General features: G+C 43.6%; 1 protein-coding gene across 1 annotated transcript; it reads left to right on the top strand.

Annotated features, from left to right (window-relative positions):
- Nucleotides 1-14,042: 14,042 nt before the first annotated feature.
- On the top strand, nt 14,043-22,290 carry ZP4 (zona pellucida glycoprotein 4). Its single transcript, XM_011935750.1, has 13 exons — nt 14,043-14,500; nt 14,781-14,902; nt 14,988-15,090; nt 16,434-16,586; nt 17,381-17,568; nt 18,076-18,173; nt 19,067-19,197; nt 19,374-19,563; nt 19,635-19,785; nt 20,099-20,177; nt 20,435-20,437; nt 21,872-21,973; nt 22,163-22,290. Exons 1-13 carry the CDS (start codon nt 14,326-14,328, stop codon nt 22,288-22,290), a joined length of 1,623 nt encoding a protein of 540 aa, XP_011791140.1. The 5' UTR covers nt 14,043-14,325.
- Nucleotides 22,291-22,774: the final 484 nt, after the last annotated feature.

Raw genomic sequence — 22,774 nt, 5'->3', positions numbered from 1 at the left:
TAACGCATCCTGACCCATAAATGTAACTTTTTTTTTTTTTTTTTAAATGGAGTCTCGCTCGGTCACCCAGGCTGGAATGCAGTGGTGCAGTCTCGGCTCACTCACTGCAACATCCGCCTCCCGGGTTCAATCGATTCTTCTGCCTCAGCCTCCTGAGTAGCTGGGACTACAGGGCACACACCACCACGCCCGGTTAATTTTTGTATTTATATTTGTATTTTTTAATTTTTATTATTATTATTATTTTTGAGATGGAGTCTCACTCTGTCACCCAGGCTGGCGTGCAGTGGCGCGATCTGGACTCACTGCAAGCTCCACCTCCCGGGTTCATGCCATTCTCCTGCCTCAGTCTCCCGAATAGCTGGGACTACAGGCGCCTGCCACCATGTCCAGCTAATTTTTTTGTATTTTTTAGTAGAGACGGGGTTTCACCATATTGGCCAGGCTGGTCTCTAACTCCTGACCTGGTGATCCGCCTGCCTCAGCCTCCCAAAGTGCTGGGATTATAGGCATGAGCCACCGTCCCCAGCTATTTGTTTTTTATAATAGTTTAATAATATTTTATTTCATTGCTATTGACATGGTCTCATGCCTAAATAATTCGTAACTACCTATATATAGTTTTTTTTTTTTTTTAAATAGAAGTTGCCTTAAACAGACTTTTTATCATTAGAAAAAAACAGGAAGATTTTTCAATTTATCTCAGGCTTCTAGCTAACATTTTGATCAGATTGCGGCAAAAAGATATTTAAACAAGTTAAGCCCAAATCATGTAAGGCTTGTGTCATAGGATTTTAGTGCAGTAAGAGGACTTTAAATATGAGCACCAATGATGCTATTATTATGCAACTGACAAAACTGAGACCCAGAGGCAAATGTACAGAATTACACAACTAGCTTGGCATCCATTCAGCAACACATTAGTTGACAATTCTTATGTACCAGTCCTGGGGTGGGAAGTCCAAGGATGAGTAAATTGCTTATGGAGGAGTTCACTGTCTTCATCAAAGTTGGAAATAGAACCCAGGTCTCCTCAATCCTGGGCAAAGGTCTCTCCTTCCCAGGAAGGCAGGCCACTGGAATGGCCCCTCCTCTATTTGGGACATTGGAATAAAATGCCATTTAATGCCTGGTTTCATTAGTAAATACTTACCAACCCCACATCCTGAGAGTTTCACTAACCATCAAAGAATCACCTGCAACAAGTAGACTAATCAACTTGGAAAACAAAGTAGATTTGGGAAATTAATTATTTCCAAAGTCATACAAATAACATTCAACCCAATGGTATTATCCAATTCCCACAGGACTTTCAATGTTTTCTCCTTCATTTCAAGCCACTGCTAAATTATCTATGCCCCGGAGCATGAAAATGCAGTGCATACATCATAAAGTCTGTTCTTTTTCTATGCTATTGCAGAAATGTCAATTTGCCACATCATTCAGTATCAGAGAAGAAAGCTCCAGATGGGATGGGAGGAAGCATGAGCAACGGGCCTGATCACTTCGGGGGAAAAACTTGGGAATTTCTGACCAAAGTGAATTTATACAGCTTCAAAGAAAGGTATTAACATGTACATAAAGTGTGAGGTCAGAAGAACAGGCTACCCTTCCTAGATCATCTCAGTTTTTATTTCAATTGTATTTACTTGTAATTCTCTCCCCATCATTGACCCCCTTGAGCTACACAGAACACCACCATCACCTGTTGGTTTAATTTGTTTTCTTATTTATTTTTATAACTTATTGATGGCTTCTCATGCTGAGACAAAACCCAGACTTATCTACCTTGGCAAGCACGAATCTAAATTTTTTAACTGCACAGAAGAAAATCTATATGCATATACTGCCAGAGGAAGCAGCTGCAAGAAGCTATTTGCTTCTATGGAAAAGTCCTTAGGCTAGGATTTAGGAGAGCTGGGATCTGCGTCCAGGTCTGACAGGAGATCTAAATTATTCATGCTTTTATTCTCACTCCTTGTGCCTGGCACAGGAGATGAGCCAAGGCTACATCGTCCATCAGACTCAGCTCTCAACACAAATCCCCTTCTCCACTGGGTATGACCCTTTACTGTCTCCTACCTACATCCTGTCCATTCCTTCTTCTGCATGTTTATTGATCATTTTTGCCCTTTGCCCTTTAATATTTATTAGTCATTAATTCATCAAATCGAGACTAGCCTCTTCCAATACCATCTATTTTATGACACTCAAGCATCATCGGCTGAAACTCAAATGCCACCCTTGGACAGTTTCAAATCTAATGTCACTGGCCTCCCCCTGCTGTCCAGTCCTAGTCCTTCTATCTGTATCACATATTTTGTCACTTGATTATATAATGTCTCATATTGGTGTTTGAGATCTGTTTGTGGTTGCATTTTTTCTGAATTGCCTCACTGTATTTGCCTTGACACTCATCTAAGTCTTGAACTCCTTCTTTATATAGTCTAAAGTCCTAGTTTCTTGTCCCAATTCTCTCTCAAATATGCCCAACTAGTCTGAGCAAAGCCAGTTGTTCTCCATTTTCTCATAGAAAAAATTAGGACCTGCCTAAAATGGTTTGCAACTCTAATATTCTGTAAGTCAATGATTTTATGTATTGTTTATAAATTCAGATTTGTCTTTTTTGGTTTTATTATTAATACTCCTTTCAATTCCCAGCAAAATTACAGCATATAATAGATGCTTAATCCAGGAAGAAGTTTGACAGAGGCCAGTGAGATTATTTCTCTGGCTACTCTTTGTGGAAGTGGCCAGAATTCCAGGGGTTAAAGTCAGGTGTCTTTGGAAGTATCCCTCAACTCCTAAAGCCTTTGCTATTATGCTAAGAGCATCAGAGGTCTCTTTTTTTTCTCTTTGAAGCATAGCAGAAGATGATACAAATGCAGCTCAGTATTTATTGGGAGCCTAAAAAATCCATCTTCAGAGCTTACAATTTTCAACCAACAAGGGGCAGTTCTCTTACCTCCAAATAGCAGGGTCTTCTGTCTCCTTAAATAAAGAGAAATGCATGGCACATCACATGTCAAGCAGACCCGATTTAAGAAGAAAGAAATGCAGTGATCAACAGTTTCAGTTTGCAATTTGCAAACAAAGAGCGAGATCTGATCATCCTGGTATTTTCCTCATTTTCTGCTTGAGGAGAAAATAAAGGAAATCTATGAGAACTGTCCTATGTTATTAAAATGAAATGATTGCTTCAGCCTTTCTAAAATGTTTTGTAATATTAATGTTTCACTAATGACATTTGTAATATACTCTGTGATAAATGCCTGCCAAAGTCCTGCTCTCGCCAGTGTGGCTGTGTGGGACAATAATAGGCATGACCCCAGCCTCTTACACAGATTGGACTCATTTATTACCCAACACCATTGCCAATTTGCATCTCTGATCCACAAACCATTTTTTCCCCCACTGTTATCTAAATTTGTCCTTGCAGCTATTTTCATCAGTTCTGGGGACTTGTGAGTAATAGCCTCACTGCAGGAAAGGGAGTTAGGAACTCTCCCGTGAGGCTATCAGATGAGGGCCACAGTCAGCTTCCAGGGCAGACTCCCAGTGAGAGACCTTTTGAACTTGCAGCTCCCCCAGTGGCAGATATCAGCCTACAAGATAGTGGTTGGCAGGCTTCTGCTGAACTTGGAGGTACCCTACTTTATATTTTGTCAACATCACAAGGAATTCAGATGGCTCTGCAAAACCAGAGCTTTGAAGTTTAAAAAAAAAGAAAAAAGCAACCTTGAATAGATTCTCTTGCTCTGATTCTAACCTATCATTTATCTGTGAGACTAAGAGAGAAAGAAAAAAGAGGAGAGTGATAAATGAATGGAGAAGGAGAATATGGGAGGAATTATCTGAAATATCTAGCACCTAGCCAGAAATGACAGCCCCCAAATCACATGCACTGATAAAACATGAACTGCTGGCTGTTCTTAAGCAAAATGCATAGGAACATTTTTAATTAGTTTATTCATGATTTGTTTGATTCATTCATTGATCCATTAACAAGCATCACTGTCAGATATTAGGCTAGGCATAGGGAATACATGTGTGATTAATTATTGTTCAGAGACTCTTATCTTTAAATACCATGAGACTAAGTCTCTCCTATTTGCTGTTATATCCACAAGCCTAGCATAGTATGTGACAGACAGCATCTGATGAAAGAGATAATTGAGACAGAGAAAAAGCGAAAGAGAGAGGGAGGGAGAACAAGAAAATTAGGGTGAGAGAGCGACCCTTTGTCCCTAGCATCTTGGAAAATATTTGACCCAGAGTTGGGGCTAGGTGAACATTAGTTATTTATAGTGGAATTAATATGGTTTATTTCCAAAGTATTGACTACCCTGTATGACTTGAGTCATTTGTCTTCAGACTGGATAAAAATATCCTAACACAAAAATTTCATTATTCTATTGATATTTGCTTACAGGGAGGTGAACACAGCAGCTACTTGTCTTCATTATATGTCTTTGTATGTGCACAAAAATGCTTTGGCAAAATCATTTAACTAGTCTCACTTCTAGGGAAGGGCGTATTGAAGGTTAAAAAAAGTCTGTTTAACTGAATGCCGGGAGGACTGCTAGCCCTTGGGGTGAAAGACAAGGCAGGGAGCAGAGGGGCTGAGGAGGGGCGCGTTGCTTCCTAGGGCATTTTTGTGATGTTTAAGCTAAATTCTCAGATTATCATCCACCCATTCCATAAATATTGATTGAGGCCTTGCTATGTTGGAGGCATTGAGTTAGAAAGGACAGACTACACCCACCGAACTGTGGTCACAAGGGACTTAGAGGAAGGAACAATTAAGATACTCTGAAAAAGACGAGGAGAGGGGAAGGCACCAAAATCATCGAGGGGAGAGAAGGGGCTGACCACAGTGGTTCACACCTATAATCCCAGAACTTTGGGAGGCCAAGGCATAAAGATTGCTTGAACCCAGTTCAAGCCTGCAGTGAGCCTTGATTGCACTACTGTACTCCAGTCTGGACAACACAGTGAGACCCTGTCTCAACAACAACAACAAAAAAAAGTGGGGGAGAGAATTTCCAGAGGAGATAATGCTTTAGTTAGGTTTTGTTGTTTTGTTTGTTTGTTTTTTGAGATGGAGTGTTGCTGTGTCACCCAGACTGGAAAGCAGTGGCACAATCTCAGCTCATTGCAACTACCGCCTCCCAGGTTCAAGCAATTCTTCCGCCTTAGCCTTCTGAGTAGCTGGGACTACAGGCACACATCACCGCACCCGGCTAATTTTTGTATTTTTAGTAGAGACGGTGTTTCACCATGTTGGCCAGAATAGTCTTGAACTCCTGACCTCATTATCTGCCCACCTCGGCCTCCCAAAGTGCTGGGATTACAGATGTGAGCCATCACGCCCGGCCCAGTTAGGTTGTTTAAAAAAATAAAGGGCCAGGTGTGGTGGCTCATGCCTGTAATCCCAGCACTTTGGGAGGCCGAGGTGGGCAGATCACGAGGTCAAGACATCAAGACCATCCTGTCCAACATGGTGAAACCCCGTCTCTACTAAAAATACAGAAAATTAGCGGGGCACAGTGGCACGTGCCTGTAGTCCCAGCTACTCGGAAGGCTGAGGCAGAAGAATCGCTTGAACCTGGGAGGCAGAGGTTGCAGTGAGCTGACTTTGGGCCACTGCACTCTAGCCTGGCAACAAAGAGAGACACGGTCTGAAAAATAAACAAATAAAAATAAAAAAATAAAATAGTGGCTCTTGCCTGTAATCTCAGCACTTTGGGAGGCCGAGGTGGGTAGATCACTTGAGGCCAGGAGTTCAAGACCAGCCTGGTCAATATGGTGAAACATATCTGTACTAAAAAGAAATCAGCCAGGAGTGGTGGTGCGTTCCTGTAATCCCAGCTGCTCGGGAGTCTGGGCCACAAGAATTACTTGAACACAGGAGCTGGAGGTTGCAGTTAGCTGAGATTGCACCACTGCACTCCAGCCTGAGCAATAGAGTGAGATTCCATTTCAATAAATTTAAAAAAAGAAATAGCGTAAAAATAAAAAATAGAGTAAAAAATATAAAAATAATATAGAGTAAGCAGGCGCACACACATAAAGGATAAGAGTATTTCAGAAAAATGCACATACCACAGCACAGGGGAGGAAGGGATCCGGGTGGGTTTAAGAAACTGCAGAGGCTTCTGCTTGACCAGCCGCTGGGAGAAAAGCCATGCTGGATAACCAGAGAGGACCAGGGTGGCCATGCCAAGGAGACTGGATCTTACAGGAAGTCTCACTCATATGCTGAGGTAAGCTCAAAAACACAGATGGGTGGCAGAAAATGAATTAGACCTTGCAAAACCAGATCTCCTATAAAGCACAGATGCAGGCCATTTAAATAATCAAGAGTTCACTCATCTAACAAGTACTGCCTGAGCGTAAGAGGTAAGCAATGTGGAGAAGACAAAGGTGGGTATGACTGACCTTCAAACTTCGTGTAATCCAGGAGGGGATAGTAGAACACTGAGTTGTCACTCCCTAAAAGGAGTACTGATAAGACAGCACAAGAAAACCAAATGAAGATGGAACAACCTCCAGCTGGGGGATTAGGCCGTGTGCTTCATGAAGAGAACCTGGAAAGCTCTAGCCCCAGGCCGTGGTCCTCAAGCTTAAGTGTGATCAAAATCACCTGGAAGGGTACTTAAACTCAGTGCTGGGCCCAAGGCTGGAGTTTCTGATTCAGTAAACGTGGAGTGAGACCCACAAATTTGCATTTCTAACAAGTCCCCAGGCCGTTCATGCTCCTGCTGATCTAAGAACAAAATTTCCAGAACCTCTGCTTCAAGGGAAAGTTAGGAATTGGGCAAATACAGACGCAGCTGTGGGCATTCCAGGAAGGGGAAACCGTGTACATAAAGGCACATGGGTAGAAAAGCAAAGCAATAGCCTGGTTACAATCAAGTTAGGGTCACACAGAAGGAGCACAGTGTACAGCTAATCCTTGAACAACATGGGTTGAACCTTGTGGGTCCATTTCTACGCAGATGTTTTTCAACAGATCCTGTTGGTCGCCTGTATCCATGGGTTCCACATCTGCAAGCAAATGTGGATGGAAAATACAGTATTCATGGGATATGAAACCCACGGATGAGGGTTTACTTTACCTATATGCAGGTTCTGCAGGGCTGTCTGCCAGATTTGGGTGTGCGCAGATTTTGGGATCCTCAGGGGTCCTGGAACCAATCCCTCACAGATACCAAGGTATGATGATATAAGATAACATCAGACTCAAAACCTTCGTGAATTAATTACCCAGTCAACTCCAGTTAGCTGAGAGCAATTGTGCTAGAATAGTTATTAGGCATAAAGCCATGACCAAAGTAAGAACAGCTGTCACGTGACCTGCACCTGTCCTCCTAAATTTTCTGCTTTTGAACTACCCCCACCTCACCAGGTGTGCCCACTCTCTAAACTGAAACAGCCGATAGTACCAACCAATTCAGCCACTGGGTGCATAACTGATCCCTTCCCTCTAAACGAAAAAGAATTACAAAATCCCTTTAGTTTAGTCAAGGCAAGATTGGGAATTTGCAAAAGGAATTTTAACAGGGAAAGACACACCGTTTTCATTTCACCATTAAAAAAAAATGTCTAGCCCAAAGATGAACTTGGCTGGTGCAATTTCAAAATAGCTTACAATTTCAAAATAGCTTACAAAATAGCTTATTAAAGGTGGAATTATATCTCCCCCAACAAAAAATATTTTGAAGTCCTAACCCCCTCGTCCCTCAGAATGTAGCCTTATTTGGAAACAGAGTCTTTATAGCGGTAATCCAGTTAAAATGAGGTCATTTGGGTAGGCCTTAATCCAGTACTGCTGGTGTCCACATAAAAGAGGAAATTTGAACATAGAAACAGATACAAAGGGAAGACTGTGAAGGCACGGGGAGTACACTGATGTGTACAGACCAGGATCAGAGGGGTGTATCTACAAACCAAGGAATATCAAGGGTTTCTGGTAACCACCAGAAGATAAAGATACAAGGAAGGTCTTCCCTATAGGTTTCATGGCCCCACTGACAGCTTAGTCTCAAACTTCTGGCCTCTAGCACTTTGAGACAACAAACTTCTGTTGTTCTGAGTCACCCAGTCAGCAGTACTTTGTTAGGGCAGCCCTAGTAAACTGTTGCAGAAGGCAATTTCAAATTCTTTACATACACACAGGCACACACCCACACATACCACACACATCTTGGCATTTGTCATTTTAAATAGTATATCCACACGTTGCCTGCTGTCCTATGAAGTAGCCTTTGTAATCAGAGTAACAGCCCTCATTCTCACCACAATTGCATGGAAAGATTTGTTTTGTAATTTTTTGGGGTAATGATAAAGAGGATATGTTTCCCAGGGGTTCCCTTATTCTTTGGGTGACAGTATAAAATTAGCTGTTACCACCCACACTCAAATGAAAAGCCAATCAATGGTGCAGTGGCACCTGTCAATCTCGGGCCTGCTCAGCTGTCAGTCAATCTGGCCATAAACTTCGTTCCTTCTGCCCACTTTGTCTTGATCTTGAGAGGAGGAGTAATTTCCCACAGGCTTGCACAAATAATTAATAAGTGGGCAGGAGCCACTTTAAATGCCATGTCTACAGAAATTCTAAGAACGCTGCTTGAAATCATTAGAGTCAGGGTCTTCCCCCTTCTCTTAGTATTTTAAAAGTTAGAATTAGAACCCATGACAATTATATGCTTTCATAGATATGGTACGTTGGAGGAGACCCTACTGGTCTATGGTGCTCAAAATTTACTGTCACCTGTAAAGACAACATGTCAACCGCATGGTCTAGAGAGGAGAGAACATGATCCAAACTTAAGTAGATGGTATAATTAAAGGTAGGGGAAGGGCATGAACTTCAACAGAGACAGTCCGTCTGGACCAGAAATTTTACGTTAATCTTACCTGTAATTCCCCACCCCAAAGTCCTTAATTTATTTTATTTTTTAATTTTTATTTGCATATATTCATGGGGTACAAATGCAATTGTGCTACATTGCATTGTGGTGAAGTCAGGACTTTCAGTGCAGAAGTTTTAAATTTCAGCTATCTTTCTTTAGCAGCTTAGTCTCCTACCTCTTTCTTAATCTCTTCTTTCACTTTCAGAAATAGGAATAGCAACATACGGTTGACCCTTGAACAATACGGGTTTCAACCACATGGGTCCACTTATACACAGGTATATACACCTCTGCCACCCCTGAGACAGCAAGACCAACCCCTCCTCTTCATACTCAATGTGAAGATGACAAAGATTAAAACCTTTCTGGTGATCCACTTCCACTTAATGAATAGAAAACATATGTCCTCTTCCTTATGATTTCTTAATAACATTTTCTTTTCTCTAGCTTTATTATGAGTACAGTATATAATACATATACATAATATGTGTCCATCAACTGTTTATGTTATTGGTAAGGCTTCCGGTCAACAATAGGCTATTAGTGAAACTACCTTTGCAAAATTATGAAGAGAAATCTGACATAATTGACTCTATCTTGCATCTAATCTCCAAACTGTCGTTGGTCATTCCTGGGAGTAGGCCAAGCTAACTTTGGGAGAAATGTAGTTTATGATTTAACCTTAAAGCAGGGTTCATAATAGCCCTTTCCAAAACTAAACCACCTTTGTAAGACTAATGAAAGTCTACAAGGTTAGGATGAGAGGGGCTGGAATTCCGCTAAGATCTAGGTGTACTTACAGATAACCAGGCATATCGTTCTGTACATCATGAGATGTATAACTTCCCCCAATTACTCCCATAGATAACATGACTACTGTAGAACCTAAGATTGATATGTTGGGGTATTTTTCAGGCTTTTGCATTCTGGCAACTGACTGACCCCCCACCCAAAGGCAGACTTGTGACTCATGATCCAATGGGTCCTACAGCCCCGTGATCCAGAAGCAAACACAGTGCACAAGGACCATTTTCCATACCCCTAAGAGTGCATCCCAATGAATCAACAGCACCCGTTCCTTAGTCTCCTGCCCACGAAAGTATGCTTGAAGATCCCCTAACCTCCAAGCCTTCAGGGAGACTGATTGGAGTCTCTTGTGTGGCTGGTCTCACATCAATTATACTCTTTCCTCATTGCAATGCCATAGTCTCAGTAAATTGATCTTGCCTGTGCAGCAAGTAGGACAAACCCATCAGGCAATTACATTAGTTACATTTGAGGCGGACCAAAAAACTCTACGTGGATTTTTGGCTGCATGGGGGGTTGGCACCCCTAGCCCCCATATTGTTCAAGGTTTAACCATACTGACATCTCTCTCAAAATCCAACTACCCATTCAGTAGGGTCTCCCCCTGCCTATGAAAGGGAATGATGATTTTCCACTCATCATGGCAAAGGAAGGTGTGAAACAGGAGGGGAGAGACATCAGAACAGAGCAGGTGCTGTGCAGTCAGCACAGGAGACACTTTAGAGACAGGTCTTGTAACTTGGACACAAAAGAGGCATTGAAATGAGAGACCCAGTAATGGAAGTCATCTCAACTGACTCTGAATTACACTTCATTCTTGCTTGTTGAAAAGGAAAACCGTGTAAGTACTTACAGTAAATTAAGTTTGACAGCTTCCTTCAGAAGAGAAGCGTCCTAATTTCCACCACATGCAGAGAGCAGCTGGATGCGCCGTCCTTGCTCCCTAATTACTGATTAACACAACAATGGTCTAATCATCCCTCCATATTTGAGGGATAATTTTGATTATTGCTTCTCTACACTTGAAGTGGGCTTCCTGGGGCCTTGTTTGGTACTTCACCCTCCAGTTAGGAGGACCCTGCTCCAGTCACAGTGGGGCAATCACTGTTAATGCCAGACGAGGAGTCTGTACTCAATGGCCAGAAAGCATTGTACAAGAGCTCCATGCTATCCAAACCTCGTGGGGTTATGTCCCTATTCTGCAGTTTAAAATGAAACACTCAAATGTAAATATGACCAGATTGAAGAAGGTTTTTGGAAATCACTGTTTGCCTTTCCCCAGTGACACAGGTTGCCCTCGTGACCTGAGTGGCCAGATCAGTGAATGAATGAGGAATGGGCAGCTTAGCTTCAGCCGCAGGACTCCCAAGTACTTTAGTAAGGAACAGCAGGGGAATCCTTAAGCCCGCCTATAAAATGTGGGTCACATGAATACTACCATGACTATAGGGCTTTTGATAAGTCTGTACAGGTTAGGATGTCTAATATTCTGTTTGTAATGGTACTAAAACAACTTTTAAATGACTGGGTGATTCTAACATAAGACAAAGAACAGCATTTGCCCCTTCAAATTCAAAGGACAGAGCATTTATGTTGTGATAATAGTGGGTAGGATGTTTTTCTGTTAAGCCTGGGGCTCCTCGAGGTGGATCACACATTATCAGTGCATTTTCTCATCCTGAAATGAAGTGATGATGTTCTTGGAAGATTCAGCAGAGGAATGAGCATAAAATTACCTAACCCCAGCGCTGCCGGCATTATCTTGGGATCTATCTTTAACCCTCTGCAGCATCAGAGAGATGGGTATGATCCTAGGTGGACTTCGAGATAGCTCCACATAGTTCCAGACATCTGTGATTTTTCAACTTCATTATGTAAACACAGGACCTCATTTGGGATTGCAGGCTCACGAGTATAGGCTGTTCCTCAGACTCCCTGCAGATCAAATGAGTGCACTGCTTGGCATTTGCTTTCTATTTGCCACCCTTCTCACCTTCATCTCCCAGGCTGGTCCTGTTGATGTTAGTAACAGTGTAGCAATTATGCAACAAGCACTGTATATACATTATTTCATCTAATCATCTGTTGTAATAATACTATCCGCGTTATTATCCCTATTTTACAGATATAAAAACTGTAACTGAGAGAAAGAGGTTAATGCATTGACAGAGGTTGCAGAGTAACAGTCAGAATTTGTATGCAAGTCCACTCATTGTCAAAACTCACGTGACACAGTATACTACATTGCCTCCAAGTAGGAGCAAAAGAAGTAACTCTCCTTGACATTTCACTACTTTGTAAAGCTGTTGGGAACAGGCCCCCCCAAAATCTGGCCATAAACTGGCCCCAAAACCGGCCATAAACAAAATCTCTGCAGCACTGTGACATGTTCCTGATGGCCATGACACCTATGCTGGAAGGTTGTGGGTTTACCAGAATGAGGGCAAGGAACACCTGGGGACCCCTGGCCGGGTGGGGGAGGGGGGGACAGCTTAAAGGCATTCTTAAACCACAAACAATACATGAGCGATCTGTGCCTTAAGGATATGCTCCTGCTGCAGATAAGAAGCCAGAGTCCATCCCTTTATTTCGGCCCATCCCTTTGTTTCCCATAAGGAATACTTTTAGTTAATCTACAATCTATAGAAACAATGCTTATCACTGGCTTGCTGTCAATAAATATGTGGGTAAATCTCTGTTCGAGGCTGTCAGCTCTGAAGGCTGTGAGACCCCTGATTTCCCACTCCACACCTCTATATTTCTGTGTGTGTCTTTAATTCCTCTAGCACCGCTGGGTTAGGGTCTCCACGACCAAGCTGGTCTCGGCATAAAGCAATATTAGTAAGTCTAGTCGGGAGACTGGCCTTTTAACTCCTGAGACATCTCGCATGAGTCAGATCCTCAGATTCTTCTTATATGTGCAATCACATGATATTTACTTGAAGGAAAAATACTTCAGGGTTATGAGTTTGAGCTCATCATAAAGGAAATGAATTTGTACCAGTGAGGTCTGGAAACTACATTTTCAAGGGGGTTAGCCCTAGGACATGGCCACTAACGAAAGCATATTCATTGATTCAGTCTTTACTCAGAGAAGCTACATCCAAGGCACTCAGGATGCAGTGACAAATGAAACAGTCCCTGGCCTTACGTGCTTCTAGTAGGCAAACTGAACAAGAAAGAGGTCATTACAATCCGACATGGCAAATCCTGTGAGCAAATGCATGTAACAACCCAGTGGTGAGCACCTAATCCAGGTAGAGGGTGTCAGGGAAGCCACATCTGTCTTTGAGGGCAGAGCCCAGCATTCCCGCAATGTCATTTTTCATCATGTGGTTAAAAGGGCCACCAACTTTCCCAGGAAGACACATGCTTATTTGTCCTGTGTGATGAGTTGAAGAGAACTAGAGATATCGAGTTATACATTCTCAGTGCTTTGACTACAATTTTTAGTCAACTGAGAAGTACCAGTCTAAATACAATCAGGGGAACAATTTGGGAATACTGGTGGAAGACTACAGAAGACAAATTTCCACACTCTTGCCTCTCCAGTGGGGAATGTATCCATTCATCCCCAAATCTCTTAGAATTCCTCTACAATCTGGTCTGACACTCTAGCCTAAAGAGTGACCAAAGTATATAAATTGTAGCTTATGTGGAAAACAAAAATGTAGAAAGCAAGCAAGAAACCCTGACATCTTTATGAAATATGCCTGAAACATAGCCAAATGATAAAATTTTCAAATAGCTGTAAGAGGCAGAACCAGTTTGAAGAATTCATGACCTAATCCACATTTCCCCCAGATTCTGTGGGGAAGCACTGTAGGACAGTTATGGCAATGAAATGCTTTGGAATTTGTTGATAAATTGCTGTGGTAGGATTCCATCTAAGAACCAAGAAAGGGTTCAAAATCAACCTTTCTCAGGAAACAAGTTAAGATTTTTCTAGAATTTCAAGACAGGCTCTAATTGTACAGAAACTTTTCTAGAATGGGTGGAGAAGGTGACAAGGCTTCTCAAGGGCCACACCTCTCACCCAACAATGTTGACTGAGCACTCACTGCTTGGCCAAGCCCTGTGCCAGGCACTTGCCATAGAATCTCTCGCTTAATCCTAAAACCACCACTGCCAGGAGATAGCATTCCCATTTTACAGAAGAGAAAACCAAGATTCAGAGAGTTCGTAGCGTACCCAGACCCCATAGCTCAAAGACGGCAGTTTCACACCCAAATATGCAAAATTCTAGAGGGAGGTCTTCTGAAGTCAATAAGCTCAACAAACTAGTGGAACAAATGCTACACTGAGCAACCCTGACGAAGTTTTCTTTCTTTCTTTTCTGTTAGATAAAAGTTACTTTTTCTTGGGCTCTGAAGTCTGCCTGGATTGTGGTATTTAATGTGAGGCAGCTGCAGACTGTGCCCCAAAGCAAATGAGGCTAGAAGAATTACTCTTTCTAAAAGCATCCCACCTGAGTGTCACAAAGATGTGCAGCTGAAACCAAGCCTGCCTTCTGTACATAAAGGAATCTGGGCAGGCAGACCCCTGGCTCTTGGGAGAGGAGGTGGAGAGCCTGCGGCCGGTAGGAACTCCCGGTAGCATTATGTGGCTGCTGCAGTGTGTCTTGCTGTGTGTTTCATTATCTCTTGTTTTGAGTGGTCAGCATAAGCCTGAGGCACCAGGTTATTCCAGTGTGCTCCATTGTGGGCTGTGGAGCTTCCAGTTTGCTGTAAACCTCAGTCAGGAGGCAACTTCTCCTCCTGTACTAGTAACTTGGGGTAAGTTTGATGACTTGCCTTGCTTAGCCAAGCAATGATGCCTCCTCTACTACCTAAGACGTCTCCCCTACCTTCCTGTCTTGATACTTTCCCCCTCTGAGCCTGTCGCATCTTTCTGTAGAAGAAATAGTCTAAGTTATAACTACGTCTGATCTGAATCTGATTTCCCGATTGTTCCTCTAATTGACAGTTGCTCGTTGGGGTTTAATAGCAAGGCTGACTGTCCTTTCTGGTACTGGAGACTGACTGCTGTCTTTTCACCTCTTCCTCACCCCTCCAGACAAACAAGGGCTGCTGCACAAGCTACAGAATGACTCTGACTGTGGCACCTGGATAAGAAAGGGTCCGGGCAGCTCCGTGGTGTTGGAGGCAACCTATAGCAGCTGCTATGTCACTGAGTGGGTGAGTATGACCCAGTGGCCAGGGACACTGAGTGAAGCCCCTCATGCTACCATCCAGGCTGACTCCCAAGGGCCTGTCTCTCCAGGACTCCCACTACATCATGCCAGTCGGAGTTGAAGGAGTGGGTGCGGCTGAACACAAGATGGTTACAGAGAGGAAGCTGCTCAAGTGTCCTATGGATCTTCTAGGTAAAGGCTGGAAGCTCTCAGGATCTGGGAGGGGTGAAAGTGCTCTTGGTCCTCTCTGACCTGTTCTGTGCAGTGACACCTGACATTAATGAAGGAAGGATCATGTCCCAACTCTCACCTCCATGGGCAATCCTTAGAATAACTACCAATTGAGATTCTTCAATGCCGAGGCACTGTGGGTGTAAGCACTTCAGGTGTTACCTTCCCTAATCCTAACCTAGTGCTGCAAACACTACTGCTGGCCAGGTGCAGTGGCTCATGCCTGTAATCACAGCAGTTTTTGAGGCCGAGGCAGGTGGATCACCTGAGGTCGGGAGTTCGAGTCCAGCCTGACCAACATGGAGAAATCCTGTCTCTGCTAAAAATACAAAATCAGCCAGGTGTGGTGGTGCATGCCTGCAATCCCAGCTACTCGGGAGGCTGAGGCAGGAGAATTGCTTGAACCTGGGAGGCGGAGGTTGCCGTGAGCTGAGATCGTGCCATTGCACTACAGCCTGGGCAACAAGAGTGAAACTCCGTTTCAAAAAAAAAAAAAAAAAAACCTATCTCTTGCCAGGAAGTTTGCCCAAGGGCCTATCACCGGTGAGTGACTGAGCTGGGATTCAAAGAACTCCCAGAACGAGGAGTTTTTCACCCATGGGGAGAATGATAGGAAAGAAAACTGAAGCTAGCAAGGGGACTTGGAACAACACCTCCACGGAGCTAGATGTGCACTGAGACTAGGACCCAGGTCTCCCATCCCACTGGCTGGAGGGGTATCTGATCGTTTCCCTAAGGAAACAGTAGGAAGTATGGTGCCTACTCAATTTCAGAAAGTCTCGCCTGACTGAGAGCCCATCCTCGAAGTCAGAACAGACTCAAACTTTCAATTCCCTCTTCTCACCTGCCTTCCTTCCCAACACATAGCCAGGATCGGCAGCACTAATAAAACGAGGACTCGCAGGCCCCACCCCAGTTCTGAACCAGACCTGAACTCAAAAACAATCTTCAGATAACTCATATCCAAACTAAGGCTTGAGAAACGCCTCTACAGAACAGAAGGAAGGATTGTTACTTGAAGGAGTAAGAAGCCCCTACTGCTTCTACCAATCTTGTTAGCATTCTTGAATTTTAAAAAAACTAATGTCAGGGCGCTCTTACAAGGTGACTGGATGTTGACAACTTCCCAAGACTTAATCTACAACATGTAACCACTCAAGACTGTATCTACAATATGGAATAGATACACCTATTGCAATCATCTACACATCTACAGGAATCCAAAGTCAATGACATGTATCAAAATGGTATTCAAGACTAACTTTTCCATTACCTAACCTGACTTACTCTTTTTGAAAACCTAGCCCGAGATGCTCCAGATACTGACTGGTGTGACTCCATCCCAGCGCAGGACAGGCTGCCGTGTGCACCTTCACCCATCTCTCGAGGAGACTGCGAGGGGCTAGGCTGCTGTTACAGCTCTGAGGAGGTGAATTCCTGCTACTACGGAAACACCGGTGAGTAACTGAGCACACCTCTGAAACCAGCTGAGGAAGTGCGCCAATTACAGTGAAATCCGGAGAGGGCTTTGCTCAGAAAGCAAATGTAAGTGATAGCAGGCTGCCATGTAGCCACGCATCCAACAACACTGGATCCCAAAGTAACAGACCTTTCTACAGCTTCCACTGTCCATTCTCCCAGAATCCAGATAGAAAGCCAATAACACTTAGACTTGAAGGCTATGTGCCAGATAATTGCTAGTGCCAGATGCTGCTAATTGACAGAAACTTAACTTTTCTCCAAGGAATAGCGACTTTGGCTGATACTCTGGGATTGTTTAGGGAGCCTCACTTCAAGGCTGTTGCTTTCTGCGTGTTTCAAATCCTGCTCTGAGGTTTTCTAACATAAATTCAACCTCATAGAGTATTATAGGTTTGTGCAGAAATAATCACAGCCTTTAGCCACAATGGCAAAAGCCGGGATTACTTCTGCACCAACCTAATACATTGCACACTCTATTCTAATATCTTAATCTTAACTGACAAGCAAAATGAGGTAGGAGCTACTATCCCCCTCTTAAATGAAACTGAAGGAGGCTCAATACCTTGCCTGATGTCGCACAATAAGTTGGGGAGGCAAGACTCAACCCCAGGAGCTCATTTAGAGCCTGGGTTAAACTGGGTGGCTGATCTTGCACTGAGGTCATCAGCTGGGAACTTCAGTGGGATTAAAAGTAAGTGGTTAGACTTTCATCTGGTTCTCCCCTTAATGGGAGAGATGACCTGCCTTCAGCACAGCTGCTCTGTTTCAGTGACCTTGCGTTGTACCCGAGAGGGCCATTTCTCCATCGCCGTGTCTCAGAATGTGGCCTCACCGCCACTGCTCTTGGATTCTGTGCGCTTGGCCCTTAGAAATGACAGTGCTTGTAACCCTGTGATGGCAACACAAGCTTTTGTTCTGTTCCAGTTTCCATTTACTTCCTGTGGCACCACAAGACGGGTGAGCAGTTGGGCTTTGTTTCTGGCTCTGGAATTCGGGTGGGAATGTCGTAGTGACTAGTAGGGGAGAGGTGAAATACGCTGACCATGAAGGATACTTGTGACTACTGCTTAGAGTTTGGGAGAGTATCTAGGGCAGGAGAACGCCTCATCACTGAAAAAGTTAATCTCTTCTGGGTGTTCAGCTAACAGCATCACAGCTGTGATCTAGCTAAGGGACTGTCATTTACCAAGCTATAGAGAAGAAACCAGCAGGGATGCTGACTGGAATTGGTAGTGCTTCAGCTGCCTCTTCTAGGTACTCAAATTCCCCTTCCAATTCCTTTGTCCTGAAATAATGCAAAGTGATAACTTGCCAGGATGTCACTGCTATATGTTCTCGCCTCTGCTGAAGGAATAGGAAATGTAACATACAACAGGGTAGCATTGCTGAGGACTTAGACCAGATCCGAGTCAAGCAGCGTAATGCTAACAGAAATGATCAAGATTTCTCCATATGTTCCTGTAGATCACTGGAGACCAAGCAGTATATGAAAATGAACTGGTGGCAACTAGGGATGTGAAAAATGGGAGCCGCGGCTCTGTCACTCGTGACAGCATCTTCAGGTAAGGGCTTGCGTAACCTGACCCTGCTTGACCAGAATGACTTCCCCTCTTCCATAAAGTGGGCATTCTCGGGTAAGCCCTGAACCCACAAATGAGCACTCCTCAGTACTAGGAGAACCTGTCTGCTACCTTGTTTCACCAATCTCACTGCCCATTACTTAAGTCTATCTGCGTTGCTGTCTCCAACCCGACCTAAGTCTCAAGCTCACCTGGAGTTCTGCTATTTCACTTAACGACTTTTTTCTCACTTTGGCCTTTCTCCATTCTACATTTTAGCCTACATTTCTCCATTTTACATCTTGGCCTTCTCCATTGTCCATGCTGTAGCCAAAAGAATTCCTCTAAAACCTTAGGTCTATCGTATCACACATCTTAAAGCCATGGAAAAAACAAAGCTTTAAGATGAACATGAGGACCCTGCATAAAACAGCTCCTACTTCATCTCCAGCCTGTTCCCTTTGAACATTCTCAGTCCCTCACTCACTGTTCCCCGATTGCAGCCTGGTTCTTCTATGGAACTCTCAAAGGTCCTCAAGCACTTCCTTGCCTCCAGGCTTTGTTCTATGTTGGGTGAGGCTCTCCATCTACCTCAACTTTATTTTCTTTCACCTTCATATCAAGGTACCACTAAGGTCTTCCCTGATCTCTACAGTAGGTATGTTTCTCATGATGCATCTTTATTTGTGTGCTTATCTCCAATTCAAACATTGGTCCTACTTGCATATTGGTCTCCCCAACTAAAATACAGCTCCCAGCGGGGCGGGAACCACATCCATCATACTTATAAACTTGTCTAGCACTTCATGTTTTCCTTGAGTTAAAAAAGAAAGGATGTATATAACTGACACCTGCCTCTCCCACAACCAACTAGTTAAAATCTTGTTTTTCTGCAGGCTCCATGTCAGCTGCAGCTACTCAGTAAGTAGCAACTCTCTCCCAATCAAGGTCCAGGTTTTTACTCTCCCACCACCCTTTCCTGAGACCCAGCCGGGACCCCTCAATCTGGAACTTCAGATTGCCAAAGGTATGACCCCCTTGGCTGGAGTATCTGGCATATAGTCTAAATCCAGTCTTCTGGGGGCATGAAGACCTTAACTTAGTAACAAGACACTTCAGCGGCTTGGGGCAATTTAAGGGGGTGACAGTCCCTCAAGTCACTGAGAGGTTACTACTTTAAATCCTTATTTCTGCCTCTTGCAGATAAAAACTATGGCTCCTACTATGGTGTTGGTGACTACCCCGTGGTGAAGTTGCTTCGGGATCCCATCTACGTGGAGGTCTCCATCCTTCACAGAACGGACCCCTCCCTGGGGCTGCTCCTACATGAGTGTTGGGCAACACCCAGCACAGACCCCCTGAGTCAGCCACAGTGGCCCATCCTGGTAAAGGGGTAAGTGGTTCTTTCATGCACCTGTGCTGAGACTCTCAAGCCCATCCTGACTGCCGGGTCTCTTGGTCTAGCTGCCCCTACATTGGAGACAACTATCAGACCCAGCTGATCCCTGTCCAGGAAGACTTGGATCTTCCATTTCCCTCTCACTACCAGCGCTTCAGCATCTTCACCTTCAGCTTTGTGGACCCTACAGCGGAGAAACAGGCCCTCAGGGGACCGGTAGGATGTTCCCTTCCATGACCTTCACCAGGGCTCTGAACCTCCCCAACTTAAAACTGTTTCCATGTCCTGTTACTCTGCAGCCAAGGAAGCCCTTTAATGCTGGCTGTTGGTACTCAGAGCAACCCTTGTTACCAATCACATGAGTGGCATCTGTCAACTGGGCTCCAGTTCCTTAGTGCTATTGTGATATCAACTTGGACCATATCAATTTTCCGATAACTTCCTGAACCTCTTCCTGGGGAGACAAAGCAGGTTTAGAGACACGTAGCATGGTGATACTACAAATGATCTGAATTCTGTTGGCTCCCAGGTGCATCTGCACTGCAGCGTGTCAGTCTGCCAGCCTGCTGAGACACCATCCTGTGTGGTAACCTGTCCTGATCTCAGTCGTGAGTATCTAAGCTGATTGTATGTTAGAGGACAGACTTGAATGAATCTTGAGTCCCATGTCTAACCTTTCCTAGTCTCTGGCTAAACAACTCAAACTGAAGATTCATCTTACTAAGGCTTCTTGAATTACTTGCAGTGCCACAGAACAAAGGTGACTACCTTCCCAGAATCCCATGTCTACGATAAGCTATAAATGTTTGGGTAACCCTCAACCTTAGCTTTTTCCATATGAACTTGAATTCATCCACAAACCAAGGCAGTTTATGGCCATCTTATGTCTCATTTTAACAAGAATACACCTGGATAGTAAACATGTCTATACCTGCTTGACAAGTCTGGCAATGCAGCCTAAAGATCTATAAGTAGAATGAGTGGACCTAGAATGTGGTCTCTAGTTGGTTGGGGTCAATGCTTCTAAGTCAATGTGTCCGTATGTCTGCCTGATTCTACCTGTACTTGTCTAGCCTCTGAGTTGGCATTCATGACCTCTGAAGCTTTAAGTCCCTTCTAGCAAAACTCATAGTAACTAAATGGTGCTTATTATGCAAAGTACAACATTAAATACTTTAACTTCTCCAAAAATGCATATTATCCCTACTTCTAAAGAATGAACCACCTTAGATTAAGGTCCTACAACTGGCAAAAAAAGTAGAATTAAAACGGTTCTACACTGTTTCTTTTTTGAGACTAGTTCTTGCTCTGTCATGCAGGCTGGAGTGCAATGTCATGAGTATAGTTCATGGTAGCCTCAACCTTCTGAGCTCAAGTGATCCGCCTAGTTCGGCCTCCCAAGTAACTAGGACTTATAGGCATATTCCACTATACTCAGCTTATCTTTTGTTGAGAGGGAGTTTTTCTTTTTTGCCCAGGCTTGAGTACAATGGTGAGATCTTGGCTTGCTTGCAACCTCCGCCTCCCGGGTTCAAATGATTTTCCTGCCTCAGCCTCCTGAGTAGCTGGGATTATAGGCATGTGCTACAAAGTCCAGCTAATTTTGTAATTTTAGTAGAGACAGGCTTTCACCATGTTGGCCAGGCTGGTCTTGAACTCCTGACTTCAGGTGATCCACCCATCTCGGCCTCCCAGTGTTGGGATTACAGGCGCGAGACACCACACCCAGCCCTTCTTTTTTTTTTTTTTTTATAGAGATGGATCTTGCTATGTTGCTTGGGCTGCTCTCAAACTCCAGAAATATTTTTCCTCACAGTCCACCTGCATGTCTTTGTTTCTCATTCTTCCACTTGCCGTCTTTCTTAATACAACATGGAAGACAGAAAATGTAAAACTAGATATTTCAAGTGAATCAAATTGTTTTATTTCATTTGAAAACCAGATCTAAACTCATTAAATCCTCTGCACTTCAGCCTCCAAGTTCTGTTCTACTAGTTACCTTTGAATCACAGGGAAAGATCTCTGAATTATAAACATGTTACTGTCAAAGGACTCTGTTTAGAAAAGCATGGCAGTTCAGGGATAGTTTCTAACATCTTTATAGCAAAGTCCTGGCGAAACTAAGGTAATGGCATCAGATACAAAATCTCAATTGTTCAAGTATGTATTAATACACTTAATGAGACTTTTTTTTTTAAGGCATAGAACCAAGCTTTATAGAGACTTGGCCTTGTGCCAAAACATTTTCTATCCCTGCCCTATGCGTGCAAAAACTAATTACTAGGTCTCATTTCTCTAACAGGAAGAAACTCAGACACCATTTTTCAGAACACCACTGCTAGTGTTTCTAGCAAAGGCCCCATGATTCTACTCCAAGCCACTAAGGACCCTCCAGAAAAGCTCCGTAAGTATCCAAGAGGGAGGAGATCTAACTAGTGAACCGAACTACCAGTCAAACCAACTTCTTCCTTTCTACCCCTTGTGTTCTAGTCAAAAAAAAATTGACCTTCCTATAGCAGAAGACTGCTAGTCTTTGTCAGGACACCAAATCATTTGGTTTTAGCGTACATTAATCTACCTTTCCATCCTCCAGGTGCTCCTGTAGACTCAAAAGTTCTGTGGGTGGCAGGCCTTTCTGGGACCTTAATCCTTGGAGGCTTGTTAGTATCCTACTTGGCTATCAAGAAACAGCTGAATTGTCCAGACCAAACATGTCAATAAAACCAGCCTGTACTCCCAGCCTGTGCTGAGCTTCTCATTTGAAAGGTAAAGGTTACTTTCAGACTAGTTCATCTCTTCATGTCATTTTATCTCTTAAGCTTGGCAGTATATAACTCAACTGAGAATAGAATAAAAACTGATACAAAAATTTCAGACTTAGCAGAGGTCTTAGGTCAGAACACAGAATAAAATTCTTCCATAAGATCAATGAAACTAGGGTAAAACTAATTATGAATCTAGATAGCTGGTCCTCAAACTTGAGTGTGCCTCAGGATCACGGGAGGGCTGGTAGAAACAGACGGCTGGTCCCATTCTCAGAGTTGGATCCAGTCAGTCTGGACAAAGGCTTTAAACTCACATTTCTAACCATCTCCTAGACGATGCTGATCTTCCCTGGTCTGAGCACCAGACTTAAACCAATGTCTAGAACAGTGACTAAAGGTATCTGATTATCGATTGGCCAACTGGAGGTGCCTTGATCATC

This window comes from Colobus angolensis, unplaced genomic scaffold, assembly GCF_000951035.1.
Source record: "Colobus angolensis palliatus isolate OR3802 unplaced genomic scaffold, Cang.pa_1.0 Scaffold148, whole genome shotgun sequence".
NCBI classification, from domain to species: domain Eukaryota; kingdom Metazoa; phylum Chordata; class Mammalia; order Primates; family Cercopithecidae; genus Colobus; species Colobus angolensis.
Note: the sequence above shows the minus strand (reverse complement) of the source record. Positions and strands in the feature narration are given on the sequence as shown.